Below are 21,402 nucleotides of genomic sequence, written 5' to 3' on the forward strand. Positions count from 1 at the left end.
ACAATATACAAGTTCTTGCATGCCTCCATCTACCACACCTCTAAGGCCTATAGGACAATATACAAGTTCTTGCATGCCTCCATCTACCACACCTCTAAGGCCTATAGGACAATATACAAGTTCTTGCATGCCTCCATCTACCACACCTCTAAGGCCTATAGGACAATTGCATGCCTCTATCTACCCCACCTCTAAGGCCTATAGGACAATATACAAGTTCTTGCATTCCACCATTTACCACACCTCTAAGGCCTATATGACAATATACAAGTTCTTGCATGCCTCCATCTACCACACCTCTAAGGCCTATAGGACAATATACAAGTTCTTGCATGCCACCATTTACCACACCTCTAAGCCCTATATGACAATATACAAGTTCTTGCATGCCTCCATCTACCACACCTCTAAGGCCTATAGGCCAATATACACATTCTTGCATGCCTCCAATCACCACACCTCTAAGGCCTATAGGACAATATACAAGTTCTTGCATGCCTCCATCTACCACACCTCTAAGCCCTATAGGACAATATACAAGTTCTTGCATGCCTCCATCTACCCCACCTCTAAGCCCTATATGACAATATACAAGTTCTTGCATGCCACCATCTACCACACCTCTAAGGCCTATAGGACAATATACAAGTTCTTGCATGCCACCATCTACCACACCTCTAAGGCCTATAGGACAATATACAAGTTCTTGCATGCCTCCATCTACCACACCTCTAAGGCCTATAGGACAATATACAAGTTCTTGCATGCCTCCATCTACCACACCTCTAAGGCCTATATGACAATATACAAGTTCTTGCATGCCTCCATCTACCACACCTCTAAGGCCTATATGACAATATACAAGTTCTTGCATGCCACCATCTACCACACCTCTAAGGCCTATAGGACAATATACAAGTTCTTGCATGCCTCCATCTACCACACCTCTAAGGCCTATATGACAATATACAAGTTCTTGCATGCCTCCATCTACCACACCTCTAAGGCCTATAGGACAATATACAAGTTCTTGCATGCCTCCATCTACCACACCTCTAAGGCCTATAGGACAATATACAAGTTCTTGCATGCCTCCATCTACCACACCTCTAAGGCCTATAGGACAATATACACATTCTTGCATGCCTCTATCTACCCCACCTCTAAGGCCTATAGGACAATATACAAGTTCTTGCATTCCACCATCTACCACACCTCTAAGGCCTATAGGACAATATACAAGTTCTTGCATGCCTCCATCTACCACACCTCTAAGGCCTATAGGACAATATACAAGTTCTTGCATGCCTCCATCTACCACACCTCTAAGGCCTATAGGACAATATACACATTCTTACATGCCTCTATCTACCCCACCTCTAAGGCCTATAGGACAATATACAAGTTCTTGCATGCCTCCATCTACCACACCTCTAAGGCCTATATGACAATATACAAGTTCTTGCATGCCTCCATCTACCACACCTCTAAGGCCTATATGACAATATACAAGTTCTTGCATGCCACCATCTACCACACCTCTAAGGCCTATAGGACAATATACAAGTTCTTGCATGCCTCCATCTACCACACCTCTAAGGCCTATATGACAATATACAAGTTCTTGCATGCCTCCATCTATCACACCTCTAAGGCCTATAGGACAATATACAAGTTCTTGCATGCCTCCATCTACCACACCTCTAAGGCCTATAGGACAATATACAAGTTCTTGCATGCCTCCATCTACCACACCTCTAAGGCCTATAGGACAATATACACATTCTTGCATGCCTCTATCTACCCCACCTCTAAGGCCTATAGGACAATATACAAGTTCTTGCATGCCACCATCTACCACACCTCTAAGGCCTATAGGACAATATACAAGTTCTTGCATGCCTCCATCTACCACACCTCTAAGGCCTATAGGACAATATACAAGTTCTTGCATGCCTCCATCTACCACACCTCTAAGGCCTATAGGACAATATACACATTCTTACATGCCTCTATCTACCCCACCTCTAAGGCCTATAGGACAATATACAAGTTCTTGCATGCCTCCATCTACCACACCTCTAAGGCCTATAGGACAATATACACATTCTTGCATGCCTCTATCTACCCCACCTCTAAGGCCTATAGGACAATATACAAGTTCTTGCATGCCTCTATCTACCCCACCTCTAAGGCCTATAGGACAATATACAAGTTCTTGCATGCCTCTATCTACCCCACCTCTAAGGCCTATATAACAAAATACTTCGTACTTTATAATGCTCATAAAAATGTATCCTACTTTTCATACCATTTGAATACTGAGAGGCATTTCATCAGCTTCCTTGCCTTAAGTAATTTATGCACTTAAAATGCAATTGCATTCTCAATCTTCATCCTGATTACAATCTTTTTCTGACTCTATTATTCAGCGTGTCAGAGTGACTGCTCCCATTTTATAGAGTCAGACATAAAAAATAATCAAAGCTCTTTTAAAAATGTAAATGCCGAAAAGCTTTAGCCAAGCTACTGAAAATTGCATGACTATTGGACTGAATGAACAAAAAAAACTCAAACAAGGATCTGACCGTTGCTATTTGATTTTTGTTCTCTAAGTTGAATAACTCAATATTCAGTTTGAAGAAGATGTAGCCAACAGAAAATCTGGGAGTGCGCCCATTCATGTTGAATAATTTATAAATGCATTATGTCTGAATCTTTATGTGAAACACTTTTAAGCTTTGGGTAGAATTTCATTAAGATCTAAATAGAATACTGTAATGACAAAGACTGGCAGTGAGTACACTCTAAGCCCCTTTGATCTCTAAAACAGGAGAAACTGGAGTAGTCTTAACTGAACTCCAAAACATAGCCAGTATTTAATTAATGTTACAAAATATGTTCCATCAAATCTAAAGCAGTAAAAAAATTCTATGTTCTAAAAACATATTTTAATACTTTAAACTATAAGTTTCCAAAGCTAAAAATCATCCAATCAAAGGGATTTATCAGCAACACACTTTATACCTAACAGGTCAAGGTTGTACATTACAGGCAGGGTTGAATATTACAGTTCATAGTTGTACATTACGGGTCAGGGTTGTACATTACAGGTCATGGTTGTACATTACTGGTCAGGGTTGTACAATACAGGTCAGGGTTGTACATTACAGGTCATGGTTGTACATTACAGGTCAGGGTTGTACATTACAGGTCATGGTTGTACATTACAGGTCAGGGTTGTACATTACAGGTCATGGTTGTACATTACGGGTCAGGGTTGTACATTACGGGTCAGGGTTAGACAGGTTATACATTACAGGTCAGGGTTGTACATTACTGGTCAGGGTTGTACAATACAGGTCAGGGTTGTACATTACAGGTCATGGTTGTACATTACAGGTCATGGTTGTACATTACTGGTCAGGGTTGTACAATACAGGTCAGGGTTGTACATTACAGGTCATGGTTGTACATTACAGGTCAGGGTTGTACATTACAGGTCATGGTTGTACATTACGGGTCAGGGTTGTACATTACGGGTCAGGGTTAGACAGGTTATACATTACAGGTCAGGGTTGTACATTACGGGTCAGGACTGTACATTACAGGTCAAGGTTGTACATAATGGGTCAGGGTTGTGAATTACAGGTCAGGTTTGTACATTACGGGTCAGGGTTGTACATTATGGGTCAGGGTTGTACATTATAGATCAGGGTGTACATTATGGGTTAGGGTTGTACATTATGGGTCAGGGTTGTATATAACAGGTCAGGGTTGTACAATATGGGTCAAGGTTGTACAATACAGGCCAGGGTTGTACATTATGGGTCAGGCTTGTACAATACAGGTCAGGGTTGTACATTATGGGTCAGGATTGTATATAACAGGTCGGAGTTGTACATTATGGGTCAAGCTTGTACATTACAGGTCACGATTATACATTATAGGTCACGGTAGTACATAACAGGTCAGGACTGTACATTATGGGTCAAGGTTGTACATAACATGTCAGGGATGTACATTACGGGTCAAGGTTGTACATAACAGGTCAGGGTTGTACATTGTGGGTCAGGGTTGTACAATACAGGCCAGGGTTGTACATTATTGATCAAGGTAGTACATAATGGGTCAAGGTTGAACATAGGACTGGGTTGTACATAACAGGTCAGGACTGTACATTATGGGTCAAGGTTGTACATAACATGTCAGGAATGTACATTATGGGTCAAGGTTGTACATAACAGGTCAATGTTGTACATTATGGGTCAGGGTTGTACATTATGTGTCAAGGTTGTACAATACAGGCCAGGGTTGTACATTATTGGTAAAGGTAGTACATTATGGGCCAGGGTTGTACATTATGGGTCAGGGTTGAATATTATAGGACTGGGTTGTGCATAACAGGTCAGGGTTGCACATTATGGGTCAAGGTTGTACATAACAGGTCAGGGTTGTACATTATGGGTCAAGGATGTACATTATGGGTCAAGGTTGTACATAACCGGTCAGGGTGGTACATTATGGGCCAGGGTTGTACATTATGGGTCAATGATGTACATAACATGTCAGGGTTGAACATTATGGGTCAAGGTTGTACATAACAGGTCAGGGGTGTAAATTATGGGTCAAGGTTGTACATTACAGGTCAGGATTGTACATTATAGGTCACGGTTGTACATAACAGGTCAGGACTGTACATTATGGGTCAAGGTTGTAAATAACATGTCAGGGATGTACATTATGGGTAAAGGTTGAACATAACAGGTCAGGGTTGTACATTATGGGTCAAGGTTGTACATTACAGGTCAGGACTGTACATTATAGGTCACGGTTGTACATAACAGGTTAGGGCTGTACATTACAGGTCAGGGTTGTACATTACAGGTCATGGTTGTACATTACAGGTCAGGGTTGTACATTATGGATCAGGGTTGAACATTATAGGTCAGGATTGTACATTATGGCTCAAGGTTGTACATAACATGTCAGGGTTGTACATAACAGGTCAGGATTTAACATTATAGGTCAGGACTGCACATTATGGGTCAAGATTGTACATAGGGGTAAGGAATTGTACATTACCAGTCAGGGTTGTACATTACTGGTAAGGGTCTTTTTAAAATGGGAGGATTGAAATTTTCAGGTCAATGTCGTACATCACATGGGGGGGGTCATGTTGTACATTTTTACTGCATTGGAATTAGTTACTATAAAATTACATAAAAAAACAACAACAAAAAAATGTGTTTTAAGATTGGTATAATAAATGAATAGACACACTTTTTAAAAAAACACACAATTAATTTCTGAATAAAATAGAAGCACTTAAAGTACATGCGTGGCTTCCCATTGTGAAGTGTCAAAAGTGCTTGGCTGAGTGAAAAAACATAACAATGCAGATAATGACTTGTACTTTTAAATCAAAGCCAGTCTTAATTACTTCAAATAAATCCATGCTAGTCAATGTGTACTTAAAGTGTGACAAGCACTTTAGTAATAAATACCAGAAATTCCCTTGAAACTTGATTAACAGCAGCCCTTGTTTGAAAAGATTTTTTCTTCACATGGATATTTGTCGAATAAAAAACTTATTTAGTTTAATGATATTTTTATTTTTTTATTTTTTTTGTAAACATCAAGACATACAAAATAAACATACACATACAAACAAATAACAACAATAGAACAAATTGGTTGGTCTACAAGATTTAATAACACTAGTTCCAACCATTCCCAGAAAAGTAATATTATCTTATCTATCGTAATTTGCTACGTATAGGAATATTTAGAACAAGACTATATTCGTTTTACTTGAAACTATATTTTGCTACGACATTTGTTCATTTATGATACAAATGTTTAATAACATGTATTATCGGAAACTCTAAAGAGTAATACTAGTCATTATTGTTTTGGAGAGTTATGGAAAGGTGCTGCACCCGGTCCTTTTTGGGCAACACCATTCTGCCCTCATGGAAACCAGCATGTGCACCCTCCTTCCTTTACAGAATTAAATGGTTAAGATAGTCAAGTATTTCTTTTGTTTTGCTTAACACATAAAACAGTACTATAAATTCAAATATGACATATTGGGCAGTTAAAACCTTATATGAATATATTTAAGCACAATTCCTAACATTTCACTGAATTTCATAATGTTCCAAGTTTGTCAAAGCCCATACAATGTCCCATTTTTCTCCTTCAGCACCCTGTCATTTTTCTACAGCAATCTTAAAATATAAACAAGACCCTTTACATTTCTTTTTTTTTCAAATTGTGTTGTTAACACATTTAAATGACCAAATTGGACCAAAAATTAGTTTTCCTGGTTATGTATCTGAAAAAAACTTATTTTATCATTATTTTACTCAGTGATATCGAAATTGCAGAAAAAAATACTAAAAAAAGTATTTTGATTTTAGTGGGGTTCGAACCCACGCCAGTAGTCAAGAAAAATTGGAACAACAGCCGGCTAGTCCGCATGGCCACCGAGCTTTTACAAAAGTGGTGAATATGTTGACCTGTTAAGGTTACATTGATAACATCACATGATAATGTCAATCAACCAATCAGGCAACACCACAGCCTTAATTAATTTTCCATCATGTTTTAAACGCTAATGAAAATTGTGGTCTTCAAAGATGATATTTGAACAAATATCAACATTTGCTGAAGAGTTCCAGCTTTTGGTATTTTTGTTATAACACTCCTTATGATTTGCCACACTTTATTTCATAATAAAAAAAAAAAGCATTTTAAAACCATGAGCGAGTCCATTTAAAGCAAGTTATAAAAAATATCCTACCTTTATAATATTCCTTTACAGCCAAAGTATCGGAGATATCATGTTGGGGTAAACCTCTCCCCCCACCACCCGTGAGTCGACGTTGTATCCCTACGAGTGAGTAATCCATTTACACGGAAAATCCAAATCCAAATATATGAAAATTTATGTCACAATTGTTTCATGTTACAGTCTGGAGTTTAGTCCACTAAAGATTACAACACTGTTGAACACTCCCTCACAAAACTAGTGATTCGTCACTCAATGAGGAAGTTTCATACTTTGACAATTCACTGTAAAATCTCCTCCTTTAATATAACCATTACTTTTTAGATATTTCTTATATTCAATTTCAAGTGAATTTCTTCAGTAAAAATATAAAATCAATACTGAATTATTAAATCAATACTGAATTATTATTTCAACAAAATTACTATTATATTAAAATAATAATGTCATACCCATATAATTGATTACATATTATTATCATATCATATTATTTTTACATCTCAAACAATCATAACTTCTAACATAATATCCAACAATTAACTATCCGTTTGTTTTTACCGTACATGTCCTATTAGATGCGTCAGACACGTGTCTATTTGAGAACCCTGTATGCAATTTTAATAAGAACTTTTTTCCCAATTCATCAAACTTTAAAATCCTCTATACTTGATGATAACTTATGCATGGGAAAGCTGTCAAAACTGCCGAATCAGCGATCCGTATCCACTACATTATGGGTGTCTTATAGAACATTTACGGTATTAAATACCAAAATGTGTGACAAAATCAAAGTAATTCTGTGTTTGTAATTAACATCAAAACTAGATGATTATTCCTGTATGAGGTCCGTATAATGTTACTGCTACATCAGATGTGACCGTTCAGGAGTTACTGTCAACTGCACTAAGACTAGCTAAAAGTCAGATCAATATTTGTACTCAATATTGGAGAAGAAATAAGTTGAAACATCACCAATGTCGCACACAGAGCAGTGGCGGATCCAGGTTTCTCAGTTAGGGGGGGGCGTAACTTCTGAAATTGACTTCTGTTGGCCGCTAAGGCCCCCATGTGTTTTCATGGTAATTCAGGGGGTCGGAGGCCTTCGCGACGGCCTCAAGCTCTTAAACTATTGCATATGTTTACTATGGAACGCCGGGGCTCAATGCTTCTTGCGAAATGCCACCACCTCGGCAAAATAATTTGACCGGTGAGCAGAAAGTGAATTAAAAGCTCGCAAGGTAATTCATTTTAGCAATTTCTCCGTACGGTCGATTGAGTTTTTAACAATGCTACCTCTCACAAAGTAAGTCTGGGCTGTAGCAGTCGGTAAATAAGAAAACACACATGTTATTAAATCATTTAGAAATCTTATATTCATTTAAATAATTATAAAAGGTTGTAGATCCAGATCTACGCTATATTTATAAAGTTTAAAATTTAAAAGTCCTGTTTTGTAAAGTTTTAGACGCTCAGCAAATATGTTAACGGTAGTTTGAAACTCTCCTCATGTCAAGTTTCATTTAATGCATTAATTCAAGCAATCCACATAGATTTGCATGAACTGTCGTGGAGGCTTTTATTTATGTCTAATGATCTAAAGACACCTCTGACTTTTGCACTCGGTAAAATTGATATCTTACTTGGCAATTAATGAGGATGATGATGATGATGTTAGCATTGTACTACAGTAGGACAATGTTTTTGTCTGATTATGTATTCTAAGTTACGTGTCGTCTGATCTGAGCAGGGTCTTAACTTATCAATGTAGACGGCATGTGGTTATTTTGAGTTGTTAACAGTGCAGAGTCAGATCATATGCCGTACATCCAAAGCAGCGTCTGATCTTATTCTAAATTTACTGCCATTCATTTCTAGTTTATTGTTTTAAGTCGCTTTATACTGACTTCTGCGAATATATTCAGAGAAGGTGAAATATTAACTCCTTTCCGGCTGATGATATAATTAATATGGAAACAGCTTGGATCCATATAAGTTGACAAGCTACTCGGCGTCTGATATGATTCAAAGCTGTTTGACACTCCCGCCATATCAATCTTTCGAACAGATTTGTTTAGCATAAGACAGTCGCTTATAGTAATAAACTTTAAAATACTTCCAAAGTCATAGAAATGTGAAGACAAATAAAAAAAAATTGTTTGCACAGAACGTAGTCTGCTGGGTGCTATTCTGTATATTGTATTTAGTCATTATGACGAACGATCCGAAAAGTGAAACAGACGAGCAAACGTCTGTTTCACTGACTTCTCAGGGTTAATACATTCAACACAATGTCGAATAAAACCAGAACATATTTTATTAAAATAACTGTTGTGTCCGATATTCCCCGCATGTATTTCAGCCGTCCGATATTCACTACAAAACTACGCATGTGTCCGATTGAATGGCGTTTTACTTCCTGCGTATAGCCGTAAAAACGGAGGATAGCCAAACGCTAACACATTCTACTGAATAAGTCATAATAGATAATTTAATCGATAAGAGCGTTCCACAACGTCTCGGACCAATTATGTTTCGTAAGAGTCCAATGTGGCCAAATAGATGTTCGATACAACCACGGTAAATCGAGATCTATTTTTTTGTGTGGAGCAAATCATAACCTTAAAAGCTATCTACAATGAAATTTTAGGGGGGGGGGGGGCGCGCCGGGTCCGCCCCCCCCCCCCCCCCCCCCTGGATCCGCCTGCAGAGGGGTAAAACAGTTCAATGCACCTAGTTTTGTATATCAAACACCACATATATTGAATCGGATCGCAGCGCATTATTTCTGAACAGCAGACAGTACACTACGTATAACATTTCATAGATTATTGTTAATTTTGATTAAAAGATGTTTGTCATGGCTTACAAAGCTATATGTAAAGCAGAAATTTCTTATCTTCATATCTGTATGCATAAATTATTTATATCTGTATTTCTACGGTTTTTGAGAGTACTATGCTTCAATTTCTATATTGGGATATATTTTCTACTTAAAGCTGCACTCTCACAGATTGACCTTATTGACAATTTTTTTGTCCTGGAATAAGCCAATTTTCCAAAAGTGTCTGGGAATCAGCGATATTAGAAGGCTGCCTAAATATTATAGATATCAAAGTTTTTCATATTTATGGTTGAAAATAGATTCAACTAACCCTTGAAATTTTTGGCCGTGTTTTGAACATTGAGAACTGCTCTATTGTTGAGTTATTTTAATATGTTACAATTGAATTGAAGGCATTCATAACAGAATCAGCTAATTCGGAGACAATTTTTTTTACAACTGTCAATCTAAGTGAGTGCAGCATTAAAATTAACCATAATTTTGCATAGCGTTTTAGCCTGTATGGTTTTGACATTTCGTTAGTCATATCAAAATGACCAAAATGACCAAAACGTCACCAGTACACTGACAAAAAAATATGGCAACTTAAGGTAAAAACATTAAACTCTTTTCAGTTAGGAAATGAATATCATGTAACGCAGAATATGACCTTAGGCTAGTATGTATATATATATATATATTTATATATATATATATATATATATATATATATAAATATATTGTATATGCTACCTGGGAATCCGATCGAGATTCCAGGTTAATAAATTAATTGCGTCTATAAAATATCATAAAAACAAGAAATATTACCTGATAATGTTATTTTATATTAGTTCCGTACACAAAAATAAATATCCATCGAATAATTACGAGTTTTACGGGATTTTCTTCATTTCATTCTGTCAAAACATAAGGATATACACAAATTTACAACAGTCGGAACATTTTGGCCATGGTCGAGTTGTTACGATTGTATTTACGAGGTCAATCTCGAATCTTGTCGGAGGTGGCCGAGTTATTACGATTGGGTTGAGTTGTTCCGCTTGGCATAATTGTTGTCTGTGTCAGTCAACTTTCGTTTTATTGGAAAGGTAAATAATGTGTTTAAATGCATTAAATGCTTGTTTTGTGCAAAATAGCTTTGCACTTCCATGGTAAAATATGATATAAGCCTTTATTATCCATTTCAACCATAAAATACTTCACTTAATACAATTTCAATATTTTTCAAACACTCCCGGTTTTTGCACAAACCCGTTTAGACGTTAAGGATTGGAAGAATCCCGTATAACATGTCTACTATTTTAGACTAGGTGGGGACTGGCCCTCTTGAAGCTCTTGGGAATCAAGCAGTTTTAGTTCTAAGATTGCATTATTGCATTTAAACATTTTTTTCTAGCTTTTAATGCACCAGTGCATACCAGCTGAAATACCAGCAGTAAACTTTGAGTGGTCAATACCACCAAAATTTACCACTGGTATGCCACTGAAATACCATTGGTATACCACTGGAATACCAGCGGTGTTCCAGTGGTATACCGCTGAAAGTTTTACAAGGGAAATCAATTAAGTAATATAAACTATGTGAAGTAAATTAATACAAGACATGATTTCATCTCCGCCACCCCTGTGCCAAGATTTCAGCCCCCAGCCCCCATCAAACTTATGATGCAACTTTTCGTGTTTCATTTGCTAGTAACACTATATATAACCATCATTACAAGTTGTTGTTTAAACAGGCCTTTATAATAACCAAGAAAATGCATTGTAATTAGGGTTTTACAATTTTCATTAATATGCCCACTGGATTAACCTACTTATATTCATAATCTTATTTAAATGCATTCATATCAATATGGTTATGAATAAACATTGAGTCGCAAACGAAATGTGCTAAAAACAAAACCACCTGAACATTATGAGGTCACTGCAAGGAAGTTTCAGGCCAAGTTTCAAAGGAATAGGCCAAGTCACATGTTACATATAGAAGTATATCAAAGAATATGTTGATGATGCGTAACAGACAAAGGGAACAGGCAGCCACAATAGCTTTTATAAGTACCATGATCATTTCTTGCTCAAGTGCGCTAATTTCTTTAAATAGTTAGATTTTAGTGATTTTTTATTATTTTCCAAATGCCGTTTGAGGCTCAGGTACAAGTACCTAAATCACAGGATATACACTCCATCACCCTATGTTGTCCTTATACTATGAAAGTATACACCACAAAAAGTTCAGGCATAAATTTAATTTCATTTGATGCAATCTGATGAGTGCACTTTTAAAATGTCAAACTGAAGCAAATTAAAAAGATGGATGCTGATAGCAGTGACACTTTCAGTTGTGCAGTTTTTGTTGAAAGTTTTGGTTGAGAAGGTTTTTGTTTTGTTTTTTTACATAAAATACATTATCAAGATGTGATGTTTTGTGAGCGCTTTCTCTGACATAATGAATACAAAGTCATAGTTTCTGATAAGCCATTGTCATAAGCCAATGACTATTATGATAATGATTTGTTCATATTGTCTGTGACAGCTGACCTTTAAAGGTAAACAATACCATTCTTTCCTAAGAAAATATTCTCTCAAAAACACAAACAGAATAATATCAAAATTAGAGGAAAAGGCTGAAGACCAAATACAGACATTTCTAGTATGCTCTTTATGTTGGCAGGTTTAAAGGGACTAGACACAAGATGGTCCCAACATCGGCAAATACAGTATTTACTCAAAACAAGCCTAAAACTGTCAATATGAGACTACCATCGGCCGATTATACATCACTTGACATGATTAAAAGAATATTTTGTCACTGTCTCAGCTGAGTTGACCCGTTTGAAAATAGCGCATAATGGTTTCCCAGTTTAAACTGTGTATATAAAGCATGTGAAAGTCACATGATAAGTACAGATACATATATACTAACATTAAAATTACTGGGATTTACATGGAAGACAAACCCAGTAAATTTCGAAAATAAAAATAAGCAAAAACTTCAAAAGACACAAGTGTCGTAAAGTATGTGAAATATTTGTAATTAAGATTCAATATGATATCAATTTTGTGTAAGTTTTTGACAATTTTCTTTTTTTCTTGCAATTGTATCCCCTGGTGTCTATTCCCTTTAAGCTTCTATGGTAATTTAATTTCCTTTCTATCTGAAACATTCTTTCCACTGTGAATGAAAAATGAATACTAAAAATGTTTTGCGTGATCCTAAAGAAAGTCTCTAGCATGAAAATTCAAAAGGAGGTTGTTAACTGTATTGGGTATCCAGACCTATTTCTAATGTAGCAGTTCATGTTAATGTAAATTGCTTTATACAAACATACATTTTATTTGAAGCTAGCTGCTGTTTTAAATTAACATGTTTTTTAGTATTCAGTCAAACTGTCACCAACTCAAAGAAATGCAAATAAGTCGACTCAAAGAAATGCAAATAAGTCGATCAATAATGATATTTTCTACATAAAACACTTTATTCCATGTATAATTATTTCTTCAATACTCTGAGCTCCAGGTCATATTCATCATGCAGCGACCATAATATCACATAAGCCTGTAATTATGTTTTCACACTAGTCTGAATTTCCCACGCACTGTGTCATAAAAAATATTTGGAATGACAATGAAAACCATAAAAAAATCACCATCCCAAAGAATCCACTAAAAATGTTACATCAATATAGATGCACTGTTTTTTTTCCAGCAAAAATCCCATTGACTATTGAACTGAGACTGGGAGAAAATGAAAAGGAGAACACAAACTAAATCAGGAGAACCGTTGTCTTGAACTTGATGTACTGTGTTAAAGCAGGGACATCAATATTTCCTTCCGTACATAGAAGTAAGACGAGAGAGAAACTGACGGTGGAATATAACTGCCAATAGAGACCCCAGTTTTCATGCCTCAGACGACCAAATTAGGTAAACGTCTTAAAGTTTCCCATTTTGGCAAGGCAATATTCATTATGCCTTCTATTTCTTTGAAACTGAAAGCTCTAAGAATTGCAATAAGTATTTAGTGTGCTAAGGTTGTTCACTGGTAAATTAGTTTTCCAAATAAAAAAAGAACAAAGAAGAAAATTATCAGCTTCAGGAATTACTTCCCGAAACTGTGGCAGGTCTTTTTCAGTCCATAAACAACAGCAAAACAACAAAATCAGGCAGAATGGACAAAAAGTCATACATGTGAACTCTACCGGCGTTAGGTAAAATATACCGCTTTTGAGACCCTTTTAACGCCATACCGCTATCCTGTCGAAATCTACCGATATTTAAAGATCTTTCAAAAAAACGCAAAATTATCAATTTGGTCATAATTTTTTTTTAAAAACCTCAAAATTCTATCAACAATGCTAAAATACCGTATTAATCTGTCACTTTAAGAATATGGTGCAATAAACAACTTGTCAAATCACTTAAACCTCAAAATTCTATCAACAATGCTAAAATACCGTATTAATCTGTCACTTTAAGAATATGGTGCAATAAACAACTTGTCAAATCACTTCAAACTAAAAATAGTAACAAATATCAAGGTTTTGTTTACATTGTTTCCATCATTGTTTTTGACTGAAAAATAAAGGAATTCGAAATTCTACCCCTTTTGAACCCAAACTACCGCTTTTGAGACCTAAATCTACCTCTCTGTCATTGCCAAAGGTTCACATGTATGAAAAAGTTCTCCTTACTATTGTTTTATTTGAACACTAACCACACATGAACATGCTGACGTGTTTGATAAATTTTCCAAATGAACATGGTCACGCTGCATTGGATCATTATCCACAAAAACATGGCCATGCTGTGTTTGATCACTATACAAATGCCAGGATTATATTGTGTTAGAAAACTATCCACATGAACAGGATCATGTTGTTAGAACACTATTCTCATGAACAGGGTCATGTTGTGTTTGAACACTATACAAATTAACAGGGGCATGCTGCGTTTGATCACTATCCACGTGAACAGGGTCATGCTGTGTTTGATCACTATACACATGAACAGGGCCATGCTGTGTTGATCACTATACACATGAACAGGGTCATGCTGTGTTTGATCACTATACACATCAACAGGGGCATGTTGTGTGTGATCACTATACACGTGAACAGGGTCGTGTTGTGTTTGATCACTATACACATGAACAGGGTCATGCTGTGTTTGATCACTATACACATCAACAGGGGCATGTTGTGTTTGATCACTATACACATGAACAGGGCCATGCTGTGTTTGATCACTATACACATGAACAGGGTCATGCTGTATTTGATCACTATACACATGAACAGGGGCATGTTGTGTTTGATCACTATCCACATGAACAGGGTCATGCTGTGTTTGAACACTATACACATGAACAGGGCCATGTTGTGTTTGATCACAATCCACATGAACAGGGTGATGCTGTGTTTGAACACTATACAAATTAACAGGGGCATGCTGTGTTTGAACATATTCCATATGAACAGGGTCATGTTGTGTTTGATCAAATATGAAGATCTTTATTATTTTTTAGACCAGAGACATCCAGAGTTTTCTAATGGCTTTAAGAAACTTAATCTCAGCAGAATGATGTTGTTTATAGTCTTATAATGTCACCAGGTGGCAGTGTCAGTCAGAGATGGTAAAATAAACAAAAGGATTTGAGGGTTGTTATAAAAGTTTGTAAACAGCCACCAAATATAAAAGTAAACACTTTAACTTATAGACAGCATGCCATTCAATATATTGTGAACAAGTATAGAAAAAATCATTAAAAATTATTGATTGCATTTTTTGGCATGTGCAGTTTTTAACAATCACCCATTGAGCATATGGAGCAGATTCCTATTAAATGTAAAAATAAACCAGGTTAAAAGTAAATGTAAAGAATAAACTGCAAACCATTTCATCACAAGGATTTTGCTGCGTTTAACGTCATTTCAAGTCTTTTTACATTGCTATTGTAGTCCATGAGTATTTCAAGCCCATAAAATTTCTAGTAAGTTTATGATCATATTCAAATTTTGTTTACGAAAAGGTATTTTAAATCTAAATTCCATTTTGAGTTTTATTGTATATGAATTTTGTATCATGCATTAACTACCATAACCCAAAACACGTTCAAAGGGTTATGTGTTCAAAGGGTTATGTGTTCCGTACCCATAGTTTCCATAGCAATGCAAACTAGAAAACCATATAAATTCAATCATTTTCATAAATTATCCAAATTTGTGACTCTGTTGAAAAAGGTCAAATAACATAATTTCATAAATATATTCATATACAAAGACTGTCCACACACTCCCAAAATAGCCCTTATATATTTGTAATAAGTAAGTCCGGTATAACATTATAAGAAATGTTCATACAACAAATAAAGGGCTAGATACTGTACCTGCATTAAATCTTGCCAAGGAGAGCCTGGATGTACCAATTAACACTTTTCACAATTAGCAGATGAAGATTCTGGACACCTTCCGCCTATTCTATAACATAATGATGACATGTGTGATCCTTTATAGAGTCCAGTAACACAGACTGTTAATTCAGTATCCTATATATATATATAAATATAAAGCACAGGAAAAAAATTTCCATAGTTTTCACAACACTTGCTGACTCGACAGTAGTTTATTTTATTTTATAACTATTTCTCAACATTCGGTACTTTAATATTACACTAGAAGCGCCTTCTTGCGATGAAACCAGATTTTTCATATGGCAATTAGAAATTATAGCCAATGAATTTCCTGTATGAGTTAGGAAAAGCAGCAGCCTCTCTCTTTACTTTTATGAAAAAGAGACATATATAAAACTTACTCTAGTTAAGTATTGTATGTGTTTGGTATGCTGGAACATTCATACTTTGTTTCATGACCTTGACCTCAACCCCCTCCCCCCTGGAAAGCAATCCCAAGCTAGCTCTTCAAATGGGCTTATTTTATTTTTAAACTACACACTTAGTATCATCACTATCCATCTATCCTATATTAAACTAAAGTTATTGGGAGGAAACCATTTTTTTTTTTTAATAACAGTGATCTTGACCCTAAATCCTTTATAAGCAATCCAAAACTAGCTCATCACATAAATGCAGGTACCGTAACACAGCAAGATTATTCGATATCCATCAATCCTTACTTAAGTTGCTAGGGAGCTAGGCTTTTGAAGGAAAATGTTGATGATGGACGGGGGGGGGGGGGGGGGGGGGGGGAGGGGGGGGGTACACTAAAAATTGTTACTAACAACTGCACTGCAGAAAATGTTTATATTTTGATTTGACAGAATTATTTCTTTTGTCGACAGAATTAGAATCTATTTGCTTTTAAGACCTTTCTGACTACTGCAGAGTGTTATAATATAATATCACAAGAGTTCTACTTTACACAAATTGATCATGTTGCAGTTTAAAACTTAACGGAATATTTTATTCAGTTTTCTTTTCAGTTCCTTAATATTAGAGCATTCCAAATCTTAAACGTCGCAATATCGGAAAAACCCAGGATGGCTGGAATTCCAAGATGATGAGCGCGTTGGCTGGCATTCTTTTGATAACTGTCCGCTGCCATTGTTCGCATTCCATGAATCATGGATAAATTGAATATCTATGCAATCATAAAATAAGCTGATTAAAATGTTTTTTTCCCTTGTAGCAAAAAATTTAAATTGGAAAATTATAAATTCAAATGTTTTATTCTCGTTGATGTAGCCATAATAATGCTTATGTGTATGAAAATGATTTTATGCGTTTTATTTCATTATTTGTTCAGAAAATAAACTTTTTGCCAGTATTTCATTTTCATTTTTCAAGCAGAACCCTATCTGCTACTATGTCAGCTAAAATCGTTCACTGCACAGGTTAAGCTGACACTGATCGGACATGGATCGTAGGGCAAGAGGATGTATGGAATATAAACAGCTGTATTTAACAAGTTTGATTTTAATGTACACGGCCATACGACACAGATAGCTGACACAGATTATAACTAATGCGTGGATATGAAATACACGCCTATGGATTTAAAATTCGTTCAGCAGTCAATAAGCTTTCCAAAATTTGGTGCAAAAATATTTTTAGCGCCATCTACAGTGAAGACAAACAAAGCCTTCCTTACAAAGACATTATTCAGCGGAATTACTTTCAAATAACTCTTAATGTCCCATTATCAAAAAAAATATTGTTCAAACTGTGCAAATAAAAATGTTTTCTACAAAATCAACATACCCCACTACGCCTTTATGCGACAACAATGAGCATAAGGACACGACATACTTGAATAAATATTACAAAGACGAATATTATTGACAATCCTTTTAGATATGGAGAGCATTTATCTTTCAAAAGAAATTCCAAAATGGATCAATTGTTGGACCAAAGAAAGTCCAACTGTCCAACGATTTTACTGCCATTATGTTTTGATGATATTGAAAATCAAATATTAGCCCATATTTCAGAGAAAAGGCATTGATTATGGTCGACTAAGTCGGTCATGAGGGCAAAGAGGACAAAACTTTCACAACATGTAGGTCATAAAAATCAAGAATTCAAGGGTTTCCATGAGGTGTATGAATTATGAATATTAAAATCTTAACTACCTGTCTGCAATTTTAGTAAGATTAGAATGGAGAAAAGTTTGATTCTTCAATAAGTGTGGTGCATACCTGTAGTAATAAAAATAAATGTTAAGATATACTGCGAACAAATTGTGTTAAGTACAACAGAAACATTGAAAATATTTTTTAGTTTTTATGCTCATTCCTACCTTATGTAAAACAAGAGCAGTCACAGAGACAGCCCGCTCGACTATTCCACCGCTTTTCAGCGTATGGATTGAAAAGTTTTGGCGAAATATGCATGGACAGTCTTCCCGAAATTGTAAAATTTCTGCCTGTCCACCGGACAGGCACTTCAGAAGTTTTTGCCTGTCCGAAAAAATATTTGCCTGTCCGAACAAATATGTTACAGTAAAGTATACATAAAGAGTAAAAAAATGATTGTCAACTGTTTTTAATGCTTTCCTGAATTAGTTCACAAAAAAACAACAACATATAAACTTTACATTGACATGTCGTTTAGTAAAAAAAACACACTTGGTGTCGCAAAAAATATTTAAACACCACGCCATTAGGGTGCTTTCTGGTTTTTCAGTCGTCCGGTAATTCCACCAACCGCCGCCATTTTGACTGCAGACGAAGTAAATTGAGTGCCGACGATTTTGATTGTACTTTGTTGCAAACCAAGAACCAATCAAAACTGTTGTAATTAAATGCCTTTACTGATGAATCGTATTTACTCGTTTATCCCCGGGAATCAACATCATGATCGCATATCGGAAATCCGAAATGGCCGACTTTTGGCGATGTTATGTGACGTCAATATCAGTATGGGATCGACTAACTACCGCAATGCAAATAATCAGCGAAAGTTTTTATAGACATTTCGCTTTCAAACACCTTTTCGCTATTTAGTCGTCTCAAAATATGTCGGTCATCCGGACCGTCATTTTCAGAAGATCTGCCGGACCTGTACAAAATTTGCCGGACATGTCCGGCGGACAGGCACATTTCGGGAAGACTGCATGGAACACTGTTACATTAGATTTCAATGAAATACATGATGTGCTGAGGAATTTACATAAATTGAAGTGGTAATCAAACTTTAACGTAAATTCTAAGTCGAAAAAGGGGCATAATTCTGTCAAAAAGCTTGATACAGTGACCTCCTCCTGTGTATCCATTGGAGGCATGATGGTGACGAGCGTGCAAAGTTTCATAGCCAGATGTCAATGGACTTTGAAAATATTTGAGGTTCTACCCAAACTTTAACGTAAATTCTAAGTAGAAAAAGGGGCATAATTTTGTAAAAATGCTTGATAGAGTTACCTCCTCCTGTGTACAGGTTGGGGGCGTAATGGTTAAAAAGCAAGCAAAGTTTCAAAGCCAGATGTCAATGGACTCTGAAAATATTTGAGGTTGTACGCAAACTTTAACGTAAATTCTAAGTAGAAAAAGGGGCATAATTTTGTCAAAATGCTTGATAGAGCTACCTCCTCCTGTGTACAGGTTGGGGGCATGATGGTGAACAAGCGTGCAAAGTTTCAAAGCCAGATGTCAATGGACATTGAAAATATTTGAGGTACTCAAACTTTAACATAAGTGGTAACGCCGACACTGCCGCTTGGGTGACTAGGATAGCTCTCCTTATTCTTCGAATAGTCGAGCTAAAAACTCTTAAAGAAGTCATTATTACCCAAATTATTGATACGAAAAAAAAAAAAAGAGCTTGGCTTAATCCCAACATGTTTTGAGATATTGGGTAGGTAGAATTCATATTATCATATCATCATTAAGAAAGCCTCTGTTGAAAACAACAGCCAATATTTCATTCAGTCTGATTGATTTTTAGGTTATTTGAGTGCTGGTTTTAATAAAGATGTATATCCAGTCACCCATAAAGTAAGTTAAATAGTCTAGCTTTACTAAAGAATTCATTCAGCAGACATTCTGCATCCATCTGATGATGAATAAATGTTTAAGCAATGCAAAAATAAACACATAACATAAACAGGAAAAACTGGTGAATTTTTAACAACAGTCAATACTGTTGAAATTTTTACTTCCTAATGTTAAGATGTAAAATTAAACGATTTTCCAAGTATGTTTATAATAGGGTAAAGATCTAGAGAAGTAGATGAGTTGAAGTAAGTGCATGTTTAGTGGATGCAATTATTTATTGACAAATGAGAATCAAGTTATATTAAACCAGAGTGTCAACTGTCTATGAACTACATATAAAACTAGATCTTAATATTCAAATTTCTGTGAAACAGCTTGCTTCAGGGTGAATCAGGTCAGAAAGATATTCACTAAATAATTTTATGTTGATTCCAGTATTTTTACTAGCTCAAGTAGGGAGTACAAATAGATGACAATATTCAAATCTCATCAGTGCACATATTAAACGAGCATACATTATCTCTATGAATAGAGCATACTTTTCTTATTTAGCGCAGTGGTAAGCACACTTACTTCTCACCTAGGTGAGCTAGGTTTCACTCTGGCCTGGGTGCCTTTGGGTGAGTTTGGTTTGTGGTCACCTAGCTGAACAAGTCACTGGGTTTCCACCTGATACTCCGGTTTCTCCAACAACTCAACACCACACTCTTGGGTTAAATCGTGCCAAAGAGTGATTAATATAATGTTGTAATGACTTGTTGTTATAAAATATAATATTGTTGTTATAAAATATAATAAAGTTTAAACTATTTACAAAGCATACAAATGGTTACATATTTAATATATAAAATATTGTGCTATCGATTCTATAATGTGTAGCTCAAAATAAAAAAAATAAAAAAATAATCACTATATTAATATTTTCTTTCAAATACTAGTATTTAATTTCAGGGTCAACTCAACACACTGTCCTAAATCATGTTGAAAAACTGACTCATGAACTTGCCAAATATTATAGCCCTTATATACCCATCTTATATTATGACCAGTTCTATTATGAGTAAAAAAAATGTCCTTCAACATTTTCATGCTAAAACCAAAGGCATCGCTAAAGTGCCAAAAGGTAAATGCAAGAAAAAATTTATGCATGACATCAATGTTGCCGGAAAAAAAAACTGTGCATGTGTATCAATTTAGAGGTTTTAACTAGAGATTGCTTTTTTGAAAAAGCGCTTGTCTCCCCTATTGTGTGGTCGTAGCTGAGAAAAAATAAATGATGGACATGAAATTTGTAACTTTGGACTGGAGACAAACCAAC

General features: G+C 35.7%; 1 protein-coding gene across 2 annotated transcripts in view; it reads right to left on the bottom strand.

Annotated features, from left to right (window-relative positions):
• The window catches only part of LOC128211190 (nuclear hormone receptor HR96-like), a 99,865-nt gene that overhangs the window by 67,891 nt on the left and 10,572 nt on the right, over positions 1-21,402 (bottom strand). The window contains exon 1 of one of the 2 annotated variants that reach the window (XM_052915659.1): positions 6,809-7,149. The exons of the other annotated variant lie outside the window; for it this stretch is intronic. Within the exon in view, the coding sequence (XP_052771619.1) occupies positions 6,809-6,917 (109 nt within the window). The 5' untranslated portion in view covers positions 6,918-7,149. Of the gene's footprint in view, positions 1-6,808; positions 7,150-21,402 lie in introns of those variants that run through there. 2 annotated transcript variants of the gene reach the window in all.

The sequence above is a fragment of the Mya arenaria genome, chromosome 12, assembly GCF_026914265.1.
Source record: "Mya arenaria isolate MELC-2E11 chromosome 12, ASM2691426v1".
NCBI lineage: Eukaryota > Metazoa > Mollusca > Bivalvia > Myida > Myidae > Mya > Mya arenaria.